General features: G+C 50.0%; 1 protein-coding gene across 2 annotated transcripts in view; it reads left to right on the top strand.

Moving 5' to 3' along the window:
* The first annotated feature begins 7,504 nt into the window (after window positions 1–7,504).
* NHERF2 (NHERF family PDZ scaffold protein 2) overlaps window positions 7,505–12,893 on the top strand; it is a 58,831-nt gene continuing 53,442 nt past the window's right edge. The window contains exon 1 of one of the 2 annotated variants that reach the window (XM_083414026.1): window positions 7,505–7,942. In XM_083414026.1, the coding sequence (XP_083270152.1) occupies window positions 7,640–7,942 (303 nt within the window). In that variant the 5' untranslated portion in view covers window positions 7,505–7,639. The remainder of the gene's footprint in view (window positions 7,943–12,893) is intronic. The other variant, XM_083414025.1, reaches the window with a different exon arrangement.

Raw genomic sequence — 12,893 nt, 5'->3', positions numbered from 1 at the left:
AGCGCTTCCTAGCAGAGAGGTGACGGTGGTTTTCCTTGCTGCATCCCCTTTGCCGGGTTGCTGCGCTGTGGGAACCACTGCTTGAGGCTTTGTTTGGCTGCTGGCTGGGCTTTCTGCCTTTGGCTCGGAGGGGCTCAGAAGCCGAACATACCTGCGCTCCGAAAATCCCATATTTTGGCTGCTGATCCCTTATTTTCAAGGCTGCTGGTCCCTTATTTTCAAATCTGTAAGTTGACAGCTATGCCCTGGGCGTGCCGCCCCAGGCACCCAAGCGGCTTCCTCTGCTGCTGCCCACAAGCAGGACCCAAGCACAAGGGAGTTCTCCCCTCCTGCAGTTTCCACCAACTAGTATTCAGAAGCATTGCTGTCTCCAGCTGTAGAGGCAGAGCACAGCCATTGCTGCTAGTAGTCATCAATAGCCCTCGCTTCCATGATTTTGCCTAATCCTCTTTTAAAGCCATCCAGGTTGGTGTCTGTCGCCGTCTCCAGTGACAGTAAGTTCCACAGTTTAACTGTTCTGCGTGAACAGAACTTCATATTGTCTGTTCTGAATCTTCCAACATTTGGCTTCATAGGATGCCCACGAGTCCTGGAAGGGGGGGGACTTTTCTCCATCCACTTTCCCCATGCCATGCATAACAAGTCATCTGCAGTGTGCTGCATGCACCAGGTATGCGCTGGGCAGCTGTACAGACCAGGGCTTCTAGAGTATCGGCCCCTGTCCTATGGAACATATTCTTCATGTGGACTAGACTGTGACCTTTTTTGTAGTCTACTGCATCAGCACGCGAGCAGTACATTATTATTATTAATAAAAATAAATGATAAAGAATTCTGCAGCCTATCTCAGAGAGATGGCAGCATTTGACAGAGGTCCAGCTCCGAGGGTCTTCTGGCGATTCCCTCACTGCGAGAAGTGAGGATACAGGGAACCAGGCAGAAGGCCTTCTCAGTAGTGGCACCCGCCCTGTGGAATGCCCTCCCACCAGATGTCAAGGAAATAAACAACTACAGTGGTACCTTGGGTTAAGTACTTAATTTGTTCCGTAGGTCCGTTCTTAACCTGAAACTGTTCTTAACCTGAAGCGCCACTTTAGCTAATGGGGCCTCCTGCTGCCGCCACGCTGCCAGACCACAATTTCTGTTCTCATCCTGAAGCAAAGTTCTTAACCTGAAGCACTATATCTGGGTTAGCGGTGTCTGTAACCTGAAGCGTATGTAACCTGAGGTACCACTGTATCTGACTTTTAGAAGGCATCTGAAGGCAGACCTGTTTAGGGAAGCTTTTAATGTTTGATGTTGTGTTTTTAATATTCTGTTGGGAGCTGCCCAGAGCAGCTGGGGAGGCCCAGCAAGATGGGCAGGGTATGAGTAATAAATTGTTGTTGTTGTATATACTTATTTTAAAATGTGTTTTGTTGCTTTTCCAGTAAATATTACGAGATTGAGAAAGCAAGACAAAGCCAGGGAGATCTAGTCCAAAAAGGATACACAGAGCATCAAGCCGTATCCATGAGAGGGGAACGCGATGGCCGAAGAGCAGCTGGTGTTTAGAATTATGCTTTTTACCAAGGAGATGGCTGTGATACAATCTTATGGAAAGATGAAACCCTAAACAAAGAAAGGGTCGGGGAACAGATAAAGAGTCAAGAATCACTAATTGCAAGAATCACTAATTGCACAGGGTTGTATTGGATATTAGTCCTACTGAGAACAGAACCATTTCATTCAACGATCACAACTAATTTGGGTCCATTAATTTCAAGGGGTCTACTCAGCACATCTACGGTATTTTATAGTTTTGTTTTTCATATTTTAATTTCCACCCATAGTTATAACTCTTCCCTCTGTTTTGTATACATTATAAAATGAAATAAATCACTGAAAAAGAACAGAAGGGACCGTATCCTCAGGCTGACATGTACAAAGTTGGGAAGTGTATTTTTGGGAAAGGAGGAGAGCCAAGGATTAAAAGCAGGTCTATTTTACACCAGGAGCAGCGGTCAGGCATGGGGAGTCTTTCAGAAGCTGGCGTCCGTGGTACTCACTACAGCCAAATTTCCTCAGGAGTTGTGGAAAAAGATTAACCAGGCCCGCCCCGAAGAAGCAGGGTCGGAAATTTCCATATTCTCACGCCATCCCTTGCCACAGGTTCTGTGTTGCAGGAGAGAACTGGCCCAGGGCGTGATTGTGTCCCAGAATTGCACGTTTTTCTCGTGCCATGTTTGCAAAGACTGTCTTCGGCACAGTGGACAGGTTTTTTCCACTGGAAAAGAAGATCCCCAGAGGTTAAGCGAGAAAGTCTGTTGTAAAGCAGTGCAAATATTGGCTCTGCATAAATGCAGGATTGATCTGAAGGCAAGAAACCACCTCTCTCTCTGCTATGCCTTGACATGGATTCTGCACTCTCTCCAAGCAGAGTTGCTTTGGGTTTAAAGTTTCCTCCCAAAAGCCTGCACAGCACTGTTACTGAAGGAGCTGGTTCTCAGTTCAGCGGAAGGGCTATAGCTCACTAGGAGAGCACCTGCCTTGCATGAAGAAGGTCCCGGGTTCAATCCTCAATGGCATTTTTAGATGGGGCTTGGAAGAGAGCCCCTGCCTGAAACCCTGGAGAGCTGCTGCCAATCTGTGTAGACAATACTGAGTTAGATGGGGCAATGCTCTGACTTGGTGCAAGGCAACTTCCATGGCAAGGCAGCTTAGATGGCCATGCCAGGAACACATATAAGAAAAAAAGAAGGCATACGATGGATTGACTGGGCACAGTGGTGCAATTAGGTAACTTCTACAGAGTGGACTTTATGATCTTATGCCCCACCTCCTTCAATCCCTTTAGTTCAGAGCTTTCCAAATTGTGTTGTGACACATTAGTGTGCTAAGAACTGGAGTTGATCTTTAAAGGGAGAAGGCAGCCTGCCTACACTTAAGGACACCACCTGCCTTTGTTGAGTCACCTGGCTGAGTGGGGTTTCAAACCCTGGTCTCCCAGGTCCTAGTCAAGCACTCTAACCATTTCGCCACACTGGCTCCCTGCATAGGAAGCTGGAGCAGAGGAACCTTCCTTGTAACGAGGCATTGATCCATCTATGATCCATCCACCAGCAGTGGCTTCCCAGGGGTCTTTCCCCAGCCCCACCAGAAGATGCTGAGCAAAGAATCTGGGACCTTCTATCACTGCTGCTGCTGCTGCTTTTTCCTGGCAAGCAGCAAAAACTGGGGGGGTGGGGGTAGCGGCGGTTCTTGAGCACTTAATAGACAGGCATACTTCATTGGTATTTGCCCTTGTTGGGTCTCAAGTTGGATGAGGCTGACCCAGGCGATGGCTTTCAAGCCGAGAGTTGACCCACCTTTTTGTCCCAGCCTAGCTGTCAACCATGGGTATGCAGCGGTGGCCTGACAAGGTGACATTTCACAGCACGGTTTTAAAAAGCCGGAAAAACTGGCTTTCATTTTCTTCATGCGTGAAACGACCTCCCAGCTTCGCAACAAGAATGCTCCGGCGTGAGGAATCCGGTTTCTCTCTCTCAGCCCCTGAGCTGTGGCTCTCTTGAAACGGATTATCCTCCACCGCATTCAGCCTTTTGCTCAGTGGGGTCGATAACTCTTCCCAGTCATTCTCTTCTGCATTAAGTCTGTGGCAGTGGCGTAGCGTGGGTTGTCGTCACCCGGGGCAAGGCAAGTAATTTGCGCCCCCTAACCCGTGGATTTTAGCACTGATTTTAGCACTGCGAGTGCGAGTGCGCCCCCCCCCCAGATGTTGCGCCCGGTGCGGCCGGCCCCCCCTGCACCCCCCACGCTACGCCACTGGTCTGTGGTGTTAGTCAGAGGCCATGTGGTGTCCGGTGGCCCTAATGATAACAAAACCAAGAAGCCTCATTTGCTTCTGTGAAGCATTTTTGAGGTGTGCTTGGAGCCGGCTCCTTGAGTGTGTCCCCCCCCCCTCCGGCCCCCAGTGCAGCAAGCAAAACAACCAAACAGCAACTCCAGAAGAAAAATGGCAGGAAACCCAGCCGGGGCCGTACTCTGAAATGGTGGTGCCTTTTCCATGACTCAAAATCGCAGAACGTTCAAAGGCAAAGCGGTGGGGAACCTCTTGCAAGCGCTAATTTTGTTGCCATTATGTTCCCTTTGTGAACAAAAGCAAATTTCCTGCAGGTAGCCCTTTGCGGAGGCAGAAAAGATTTGGGAAACCTTCTGAAGGGGAGGCTTACAACAGATGTTCAGTTCCCAGCATCTTCAGATAGGGCTGGGAGAGACTCCCTGTGTGAAACCCTGGAGAGATGCCGCCGGCCAGTGTCGGCAATACTGAGTGAGCTAGATGGACTGTTGGTCTGATTCTAAGTCAGCTAGAATATTTCAAGGCTGCCTCAGAAAGGAGAGAAGAGACTGCCCATTTCAAGTGCCCTTTCAAGACGATTCAGGGGTTACTCCTTTTTTTGAGGAAGTCCCAAAGTTATGGCGGCAGTGGAAATCCCAAATTGCATCCTTCCCGCTGAACTAATCAACATGGGGCCCCCCAACCAGCTGAATGTTCTCTTATGAAATACCCCTTGAAATTAATGGGACGAATGAACAAGACCACTCCTCAACTTACGGCGTGATGACTTGGTCATTCCTGGTACCTGTGAGGCTGAAAGGGGATCTAAAACAGTTTTAAACAAGATAAATCAACTGGTCACATCCTAGGCTTGAGCCTGTGAACTCCTGCATGCACTCTGCTGCTGCGCCAGGGCTCTTTATGCAGCCAATGGGGTCCTGGTGGTGTATATAGGGGACGTAAGAACATCAGAAGAGCCTGCTTGCAGGATCAGACCAAAAGCCCAGCTAGTCCAGCATCCTGTTCCCAAAGCTGCCAACCTGATGCCCATGGGAAACAGTCGAGCAAATCCTGAGCTCAGCAGTGACTGTCTCCATCCATGATACCAGCAGCAACCCCTCATGATGCCATCCTGCCCTGGGAACTGGAGATGCCCTATATAGAACTGTGGCAAGCAGCAGCCACACATGTAGCCTCATCCTCCATTGATTGGTCTAATCCCCTTTTGAAATGAAGTGCCCCATTGGATCCCTGTTTAGTGAAGCTTTTAATGTTTGATGTATTACTGTATTTTAATATTGTGTTGGAAGCCACACAGAGTGGCTGGGGAAACCCAGCCAGATGGGCAGGGTATAAATAAATTATTATTATTATTATTATTATTATTATTATTATTATTATTATTATTATTAAACCAGCAGCTGGTATTCAGATGAATGATGCCTCTAGTAGTGGAGGCACAGCTATAGTGGACAGAGAAGTTTCTTTCCCTCTGTCTTAACACAGGAACTAGTGGACATCCAATGATTCAGGTCAGTTAAAAGGAAGGGGTTGTTCACACAGTGTCTAGCTCAGTGGCGTAGCGTGGGGGGTGCAGGGGGGGCCGGCCGCAACATCTGGGGGTTAGGGTTAGGGGGCGCAAATCCACGGGTTAGGGGGCGCAAATTACTTGCCTTGCCCCGGGTGCTGACAACCCACGCTACGCCACTGGTCTAGCTGAACATTGGAACTCGCTCCTTCAGGAGAAATGATGGCCAACTACGTGGGTGACTTTAAGAGGGGGGTAGAGAAATTCACAGAGGAGAGGGCTATCGATGGCTACTAGCCACAAGGGCTATGCGCTGCCTCCACGGTCAGAGGCAGTAATGTTTCTGAATACCAGTTGCTGGAAACCATGGGAGGGGAGAGGGCTATTGTGTTCCACTGGGGCATTTGGTTGTCCACTGTGGGAACAGGAAGCTGGGCTAGATGGGCCACTGGCCTGATCCAGCAACTTCCTCTTATGTTCCTGTTTCGGGAAGCTCTTAATCTTTGATGTCGTTGTTGCTTTTCCTGTAATTTTGTTGAGAGCCACACAGAGTGGCTGGGGCAACCCACTCAGATGGGCAGGGTATAAGAAATAAATTTTGTTGTTGTTGTTACTACATAGCCATGACTAGTAGTCTTTTGAAAACCTTGTCTCTCCACACATCTCTTCAAATGTTGCAGATGTGTGCTAGATAAATGCACTTTTAAAAAGAACAACAAAACGAATTAACTTTTGAAAACCAAATTGGTGGAATCTTACTGAATGCATAATGGCTTAGCCTGCAAATCAGGATGATCTGGGTTCAAATCTTGCCTATTTCAGACACCCTCCCTTAAGGCAAGTCTCTCTCATCTCTGCCCCCAGCATCTATAAATAAAGACCAACTCACCTTACAGGTTTGTTGTAGTCAAAATTACAAAGGGATCATGAAGCACTGCTTATATACTGTACATTTTTAGTTGTGTTTTTATTCCCTTTTCTGTTGTAAACTGTAATTTTTATAGTATAGTACATTTTAACTGCATTTTATCTGTGTGTTGCCAGAGAACAATCGTGTTGTGTGGCCTAATTTAAATATAGTAAGCAAGAAAATAAAATGTGAAACCCTTTGAACACTAGACAGATGTCAACCATTATTATTTTAAAATGCAGTGGCTGTAATAATCAGCAAGTGAAGTGAATCTTGGAAACGTGAAGGGGATACCTCCAATCCTGTACACCAGCAGTCGCTGACCTGACACTCTGAAGCAGTTTTGGACTACAACTCCCATCAGCCCCAGCATCCTAAGACTGTGCTTCTTTGGGGTTGATGGGAGTTGTAGTCCCAAACAGCTGGAGGGCACCGAAGGTTGGCAAAGGCACATGCCTAACTCAATACCGTTCCCACTGCATGCCAATGAAACAAATGCGGAGTAAGCGTTAGGCTCTCTCCCCTTTCTATCCAGTGTGGTCCAAGTATCTTCAACTATAACTCCCATCATTCCTGGCTGATGGGAACAACATGAGGAGGGCACCAGTTTGGCAAAAGCTGCACCTCCCTTCCCCCCTTTGCCCCTTTCTTCCCGGTACACTTTTGCGCCCCAAAACTTTTAAAGATCCAGCCCTGCCAGGGAATCCTTCTTGCTCGGAATACTCCCCGCCTCGCCTCTCAAAAGGGTGGCTGCAGAAAGACGGGGATGGCGCTTTGTACGAGGCCAGAGGCACGCTTTGCTCCCCTTTCTGCTGGGCGCTGCTTCACCCGGAGGCCTTCGAAAAACGGGTTGGGGGTCCGGGGAGAAGGGCTGCCTTGCTCCAACGAACTCCGCCGCCCCTTTTAATTCACCCCAGCACCAAAGGTTCTAACCCAGCCGCTTCTCCTGACCCCGCCGGCATCTGGGGGTCTTTCGCCCAGGCTGCCCTCGGGGGGAAGAGAGAGGTTACTGCAGGAGGAAGAAGAAGGGGGGACCCCCTCCCTCCCCATCTCTGGAAGGTTCCGGGTTGCAGCCTGGAGGAGGCGGGAGGGCGCAGCTGCGCCTTCGGCCTGCGAGCGCTCAGGGGGGCGCCGTCCGCTCGCTAGCTGGCCCATCGGTGCGCCGCCGCCGCAGCTTCCAGGGCCGGGCTCCTGGTCGTCGTCGCGGGCGCAGGCGGGAGGGTCGGGATGGTCCCTCGGGGCGGCCCAGCGGCGGCGACGCCCCCCTAAGGGCCGCCCCCTCGCCGCTCTCCGACCGTCGGAAGCGCCTGGGGCGCAGGAGGAGGCGGCTCGGGCGCTGCTGCCGCGGTTGCTGCTGCACAGGCTGCGGGCTGGCCGGCCGGCCATGGCCAAGGAGCAGGACGCCGAGGCGGCCGGGGCGGCGTCGGCGGCCGCAGCCGGGGCGGGAGGCCCCCCCGGGAGCCGCGCTCGCCAGCCGCCGCCGCCGCCACCTCTGCAGCCGCGCCTCTGCCACATGCTGAAGGGCGACAACGGCTACGGCTTCCACCTGCACGGCGAGAAGGGCAAGAGCGGCCAGTTCATCCGCAAAGTGGAGCCCGACTCGCCGGCCGAGGCGGCCGGGCTGCGCGCCGGGGACCGCGTCGTTGAAGTCAACGGGCTCAACGTCGAGAAGGAGACGCACCACCAGGTCCGGGGAGACGGTGGGCGCTCGGGGTGGGGTGGGGGTCGACGGGAAGCCGCCAAGGCTCAGCCGCAGTCTTCCGGTGCTGGTAGGGCTGACGGTGAGCCTCCAGGCTCAGGCGCAGTCTACCTTTTCCTGAGCACCTGCGACACGAGAGGGCTCAGGTGGGGCTTCCTCAAGGAGGCTTGGGTGGACCTTCCTTGCCACGACCTGGCAAGGCACGTCTGACTCCCAGACTGGCATCTGTTTTAGTTTAACAACAGCGTTTGGGAGAAGAGGTGTCAATTAGTTAAAAGCAGGGCATCAATTAATTAAAAGCAGGGCGTCAATCAACGGAATCGATCAATGCTGGCAACCGTCTGACTTGGCCCGATGGAACCTCCTGAGGCCACGCAGTCTACCTCTAAATGACGACAGCCCCCTGGGGAGCTGGCTATCACCTTGGTGTTCTGCTCCGGAGACCTTAGAGGTGTCCGATGTTGTGGGCTAGGGACTCTTAACCTGATCCAACCTGCTTTGAAGGGCTGACTTCTGGATGGGGCTGGGGTGGACTTGCAGTGCCAGATTGAGGGGAAATGCCCTTTTGGGGAGCAGAGGTGAAGGCAGGCCACCAAGATAGGAGCCAAAAGGACTGTTCCCGTCCTCCTGCTGCTCTGGGACTGCCTGATAAGGGCTTCCAAACCAGCTTGCTTGCTCTTGCTGGTAGATATGTGCGAAGGAGGGACCCACCTTCAGTGCCCCTTTCCTGCCCTGGGTCTCAGGGTTTTCAGTTAGGAAGCTACCTTGTACTGAGTCAGTCCATTGGGTCCGTTTAGCTTAGTGTCGTCTGTAATGATTGGCAGCAGCTCTCCAGGCTTTCAAGGAGGGTTCTCTCCCAGCCCTACCTGCAGATGCTGGGGATTGAACCTGGAACCTTATGCATGCAAAGCGGACATGGTTGTGGACCTCCTAAGGCCTTCTTAGTTATGTGTACTTGTGAAGGTGCTGCAGCAGATACACGTCTCTGGAAGCCTGTAAAGGTTCTTGTGGCTGCAAATGTTTCAGGCGTGCAAGCCCAAAGCCTTAGGTGCATGCATCAAAATGTAATGTTGGAACGTAGGAAGCTCACGCCAAGTCAGACTGTTGATCAAGTTGGATAGCTCAGTGGCAGAGCACCTGCTTTGCATGCAGAAGGTCAATCCTCAACAATGGCATTTCCAGGTTAGGTTGGGCATGTCCCTGTCTGCAACCCTGGAGAGCCTCTGGCAGTCAGTGTGGACAGCACTGAGCTGCGGCCCTTCCCCAAAGATCTGAGAATGTAGGAAGCTGCTTTATAATGAGTCACACCTTTAGCTCAGTATTGCCTACATTTACTGGCAGTGGCTGTCCAAGTTTTCTGGCAGGGAGGCTTTCCCAACCCTACTCAGAAGAGGCTTTACGCAACCCTTCGTATGGGTGCCTGACACCCCCTCTACCTACTTGGTCTCCACAACTTGCTCGCTGGATGGATGTTTTGGATCTGCCAAGCTGGGTGCCACAGTGGAGTCCCTTTTGACAAATATACCCCCCCCCCGCACCACTCTGTGTCTCTTGAGATTGCTGCTCTAGTGAATGCCTGAGGCTTGAGCTCTGGATCCTCATGGTGATCCAAAAGAATTAAGCTGGACAGGCAATTTTGTTTGCATTTTCGTTCCAATAACAATTTTTATTGATGCTTGTCCAAAGATATGCGAAGTACCCAGTACAAAGTATCTTTTTATAATACTCCAGAATAAAAAAAATGCTTTTGAAATCTAATCTAAAAAGGAAAGGGAAGCAAAAATAAGAAAACAAAGGAAAATAAAATAAAGAGAAAAAGGAAATAAAATGAAAATTTCACATGCAATCATGGTCACTCCTTCTTGGAATGCATATCGTGAAGCTAGGGAGAGTATAGAAAAAGAGCAGTGATAGCAACTGAGGTTTTTAGGCTAAGTATTTGCTTTTATAAACAGAGATTTTATCCTGTAGGACTTTTTTTGGCTTAGACAGAAAGGCAGCTAAGTACTGTGGTGAATTGTGAATGGTGTAGAGAGCAGCCAGCACCAGCTTGGCGGCTTCCAGATGTTGTCTGACTTAATCTGTTGTAGTCCAGCAACATCTGCAAGGCACCAGGTTGGTTACGCTTAGCACAGCGTGAGTGAGTAGAGAGAGAATCTCAAAATGTTAGTTTTGGGGTTGGCAGCCGGCGGTCTCTGGGCAAAATCTGCCCCACTCCCTGTTTGGTGCCATTTTGCCTCTCTGTTACCAAGTTGGGGAGAGTACAAGTTGGATGTAGATGAGCAGCGTCTCTGGAAATGAGATGTTGCAGCAGGACATTGTTGGGTGTTGGCTGTGTCCTCACCTTCCTTGCCAAACCTGGCTCTCAAGTGAAATTAGTTTCTGACAGAAGAACCTAAAAAGAGCCAGCTATGAATTTGTCCAGTCCTTTTTTGAAGCCATCCAAGTTTATGGCCGCCATTGTATCTTCTGGGAGCAAATTCCACAGTTTAACAATGCCAACTGTGCAGAGAAGTACTTTTTTGAATCTGTCCTGAATCTTCCAACAGTCAGCATTGGATCAACATTCAGCTGACTTGGGCACCAACTCTTGGGATTATCTAGATCCACTTGGTTCAGAATTCAAGAAGCTGTAACTTGGCACTGTATGAAATACCTGCATTCAGTTGGTCAGACTTACTTGTTGCAAAACATAGGTCATCACAAAAATGCAAACAGGATAGATCACTTTAGCACAGGTGGCCCCAGCAGATGAGCTGCCATGTTGTACAATAGGGGTCGCCAACCTAGCACCCACACGCACCATGGCACCAATGGGAGCCTCTGGGCAGGTGCCCCAGATTCTGAGCTTTCTTTCCTTTCCTATCTATTTAAAAAAGTAAGTCTCCAGCCCTCCTAGAAAGAAAGCCATGGAGTAAAATGTGCAGGCACCTGACCTTCTAAGTGATTTCTATGAAATGATTGTGGTGTGGCTTACCTTGTACATTTCGCTTGGTACCGAGGGATGCTCCTTGTTGCTATTAGATAACAACAGCATCGGGCAAGACTATATGGTCAGGCAACCATGTCTGAAGCTGTAGAAGTGAGAAGTCAGTGGACAGGCAGAGATCAGGGGTGACAGTGGCAGTGATGGGGTAAATGGGAATGTTTGTAGGAGGGTCTTTCTGTTTGCGCTGGAGAGAGTAGCTATGCCTTGCTCTGAGTGTGGATGCCAAAATAATTAGAACTTGTATTTATGCCCTTTTAAAATGTGTTGTGGAAGAGGAGGTTATTGGGTTGTCTTTTTTGGGGAGGGGGGATATTGTTATGTATTTTCTGCTTTCTATATTGTGATCTTATGGGCATAGGGGGTATACAAAGAAACAAGCAATCAAATCAAGCCCCAAAGAGGATTTGAGAGGTGATCAGCTGCTCTCTTGCGTCACAGAAATGACCAGCTTCCCTTGCTTTGCTGAGGAACTTACTCCCGCCAAAGCCCAGTTGCTTCCAGGAGTGGGGAGGCCTTTGTCTTTAACCCACCTCTGCCACTGCCTTCCTCTGTGGTCCTGGCCTCTGTTCACTTCCCTTGGCCTGCTATGTGTATTGCTGGTGTTTTTGCAAAGCTCCTTGAATAGCTCTGCGTTCCTTCTGATCCTTCGTTGCAATTGCTGCACAATTGAAACGTTTACTTGCTCTGCGGTTGAGCTCGGAGGCCGTCTTAATGGGAAGGAATGAGCAGGCTGGAATCTGAGTCGGAAATCAGGTTTTAGGATTTGTTTTGTTTTGTTTTCAAGCCACGGGGGTTTCCTTTCGTTTGTGCATGTAGGAGTCGAGCTGGATTGGCAACGTTCTTCACTAACCCTCTAGCTCAGGTGAATTAGTTGCACAAAGTATAAGGCACGAATGCCTCTGTGGAAATTTTCATATTGGTAGATGAATGCAGGCTTGCAAGTAACTGCTCGCCTGGGTTGGCTGCAATAAGCAAGAGGTGAACAAGCAACAGAACTTTTGCAAACTGGAAGAAGAGGCGAACAGGTGATTCCTACCCCCTACTTCTCTGGGGCCATAAATGGTATGTGTCACCAGGTGGCTGATGCAAAGTGGCTCTGAAAGGGAGCAGAAGGCCTGCCTGGCACTCGCATCGTTGCTCTTCCAGCAAGCGTGTGATTGGCAGTGCCTGGCTCATTGCCTCTGGAGATTGCAGGCAGGAAGGATTTTCCAGCTCCCTGGCTCAGTTTAGTTAGTTCATTTTAAGATGGGCTGCACTCTGTAAATTTCACACCGGGGCATTCTGTCATCCACAGAGACTGGCTGCCTAACCTTGTGTTCAGGGTAGATGAATGAAGAGGCACTTAGGTCCTCAGCATCGTTTGTCATTTGGTACCTTGGTGGCTGGACAGTGTCTTCTCTGAGAAGCTGCATGTGGGCAAATGCAGGAGCAAATGGCTGGCATGGGCTGCCATCGCACCTCTTGACCATGCAGGAAGGGCCTATGGCAGTTGCTCCTGGTCTGCCTGTCATGCTTTTGCACAGCTGGGAAAAGCATTCAATGAGCAGAGCAGCAGTGGGGAAATGGACCCCCTCTCTCTGGTTACTAATTGCCTAACGGGCCTCCTGGGATGATCTCTTAGCACGTGGCAGGTACATGCTTGCAAGAGGTAATCCTGCACAGCATCTGTCTCTGCCTTCCCCAGCCTAGTGCCTCCCAGATGTTTTGGGCTACAACAACTCACATCACCTCCAGTTTCATGCAGTCATGGAGGGCACCAGGTTGGGGGAAGGCTGTTCTCTCTAATATTTGCTTAACTTTCACAGATTTTAACTCTGTGCCATCTGCTATGAATTTTGGAAAGCTGTTTGTCCATCTGTTCTTTTATGCATTTGGAAACATACTTAAGATACAGTGAGCAGATTTTGCATGTTGGCCCCTGAGATCAAGGAGCAGGGTTTGGGCTATTTT

Source organism: Podarcis tiliguerta (genome assembly GCF_965153285.1).
Source record: "Podarcis tiliguerta genome assembly, chromosome: 14".
NCBI lineage: Eukaryota > Metazoa > Chordata > Lepidosauria > Squamata > Lacertidae > Podarcis > Podarcis tiliguerta.
The sequence above is the reverse complement of the archived record's forward strand: the minus strand, read 5'-3'. Positions and strand labels throughout refer to the sequence as shown.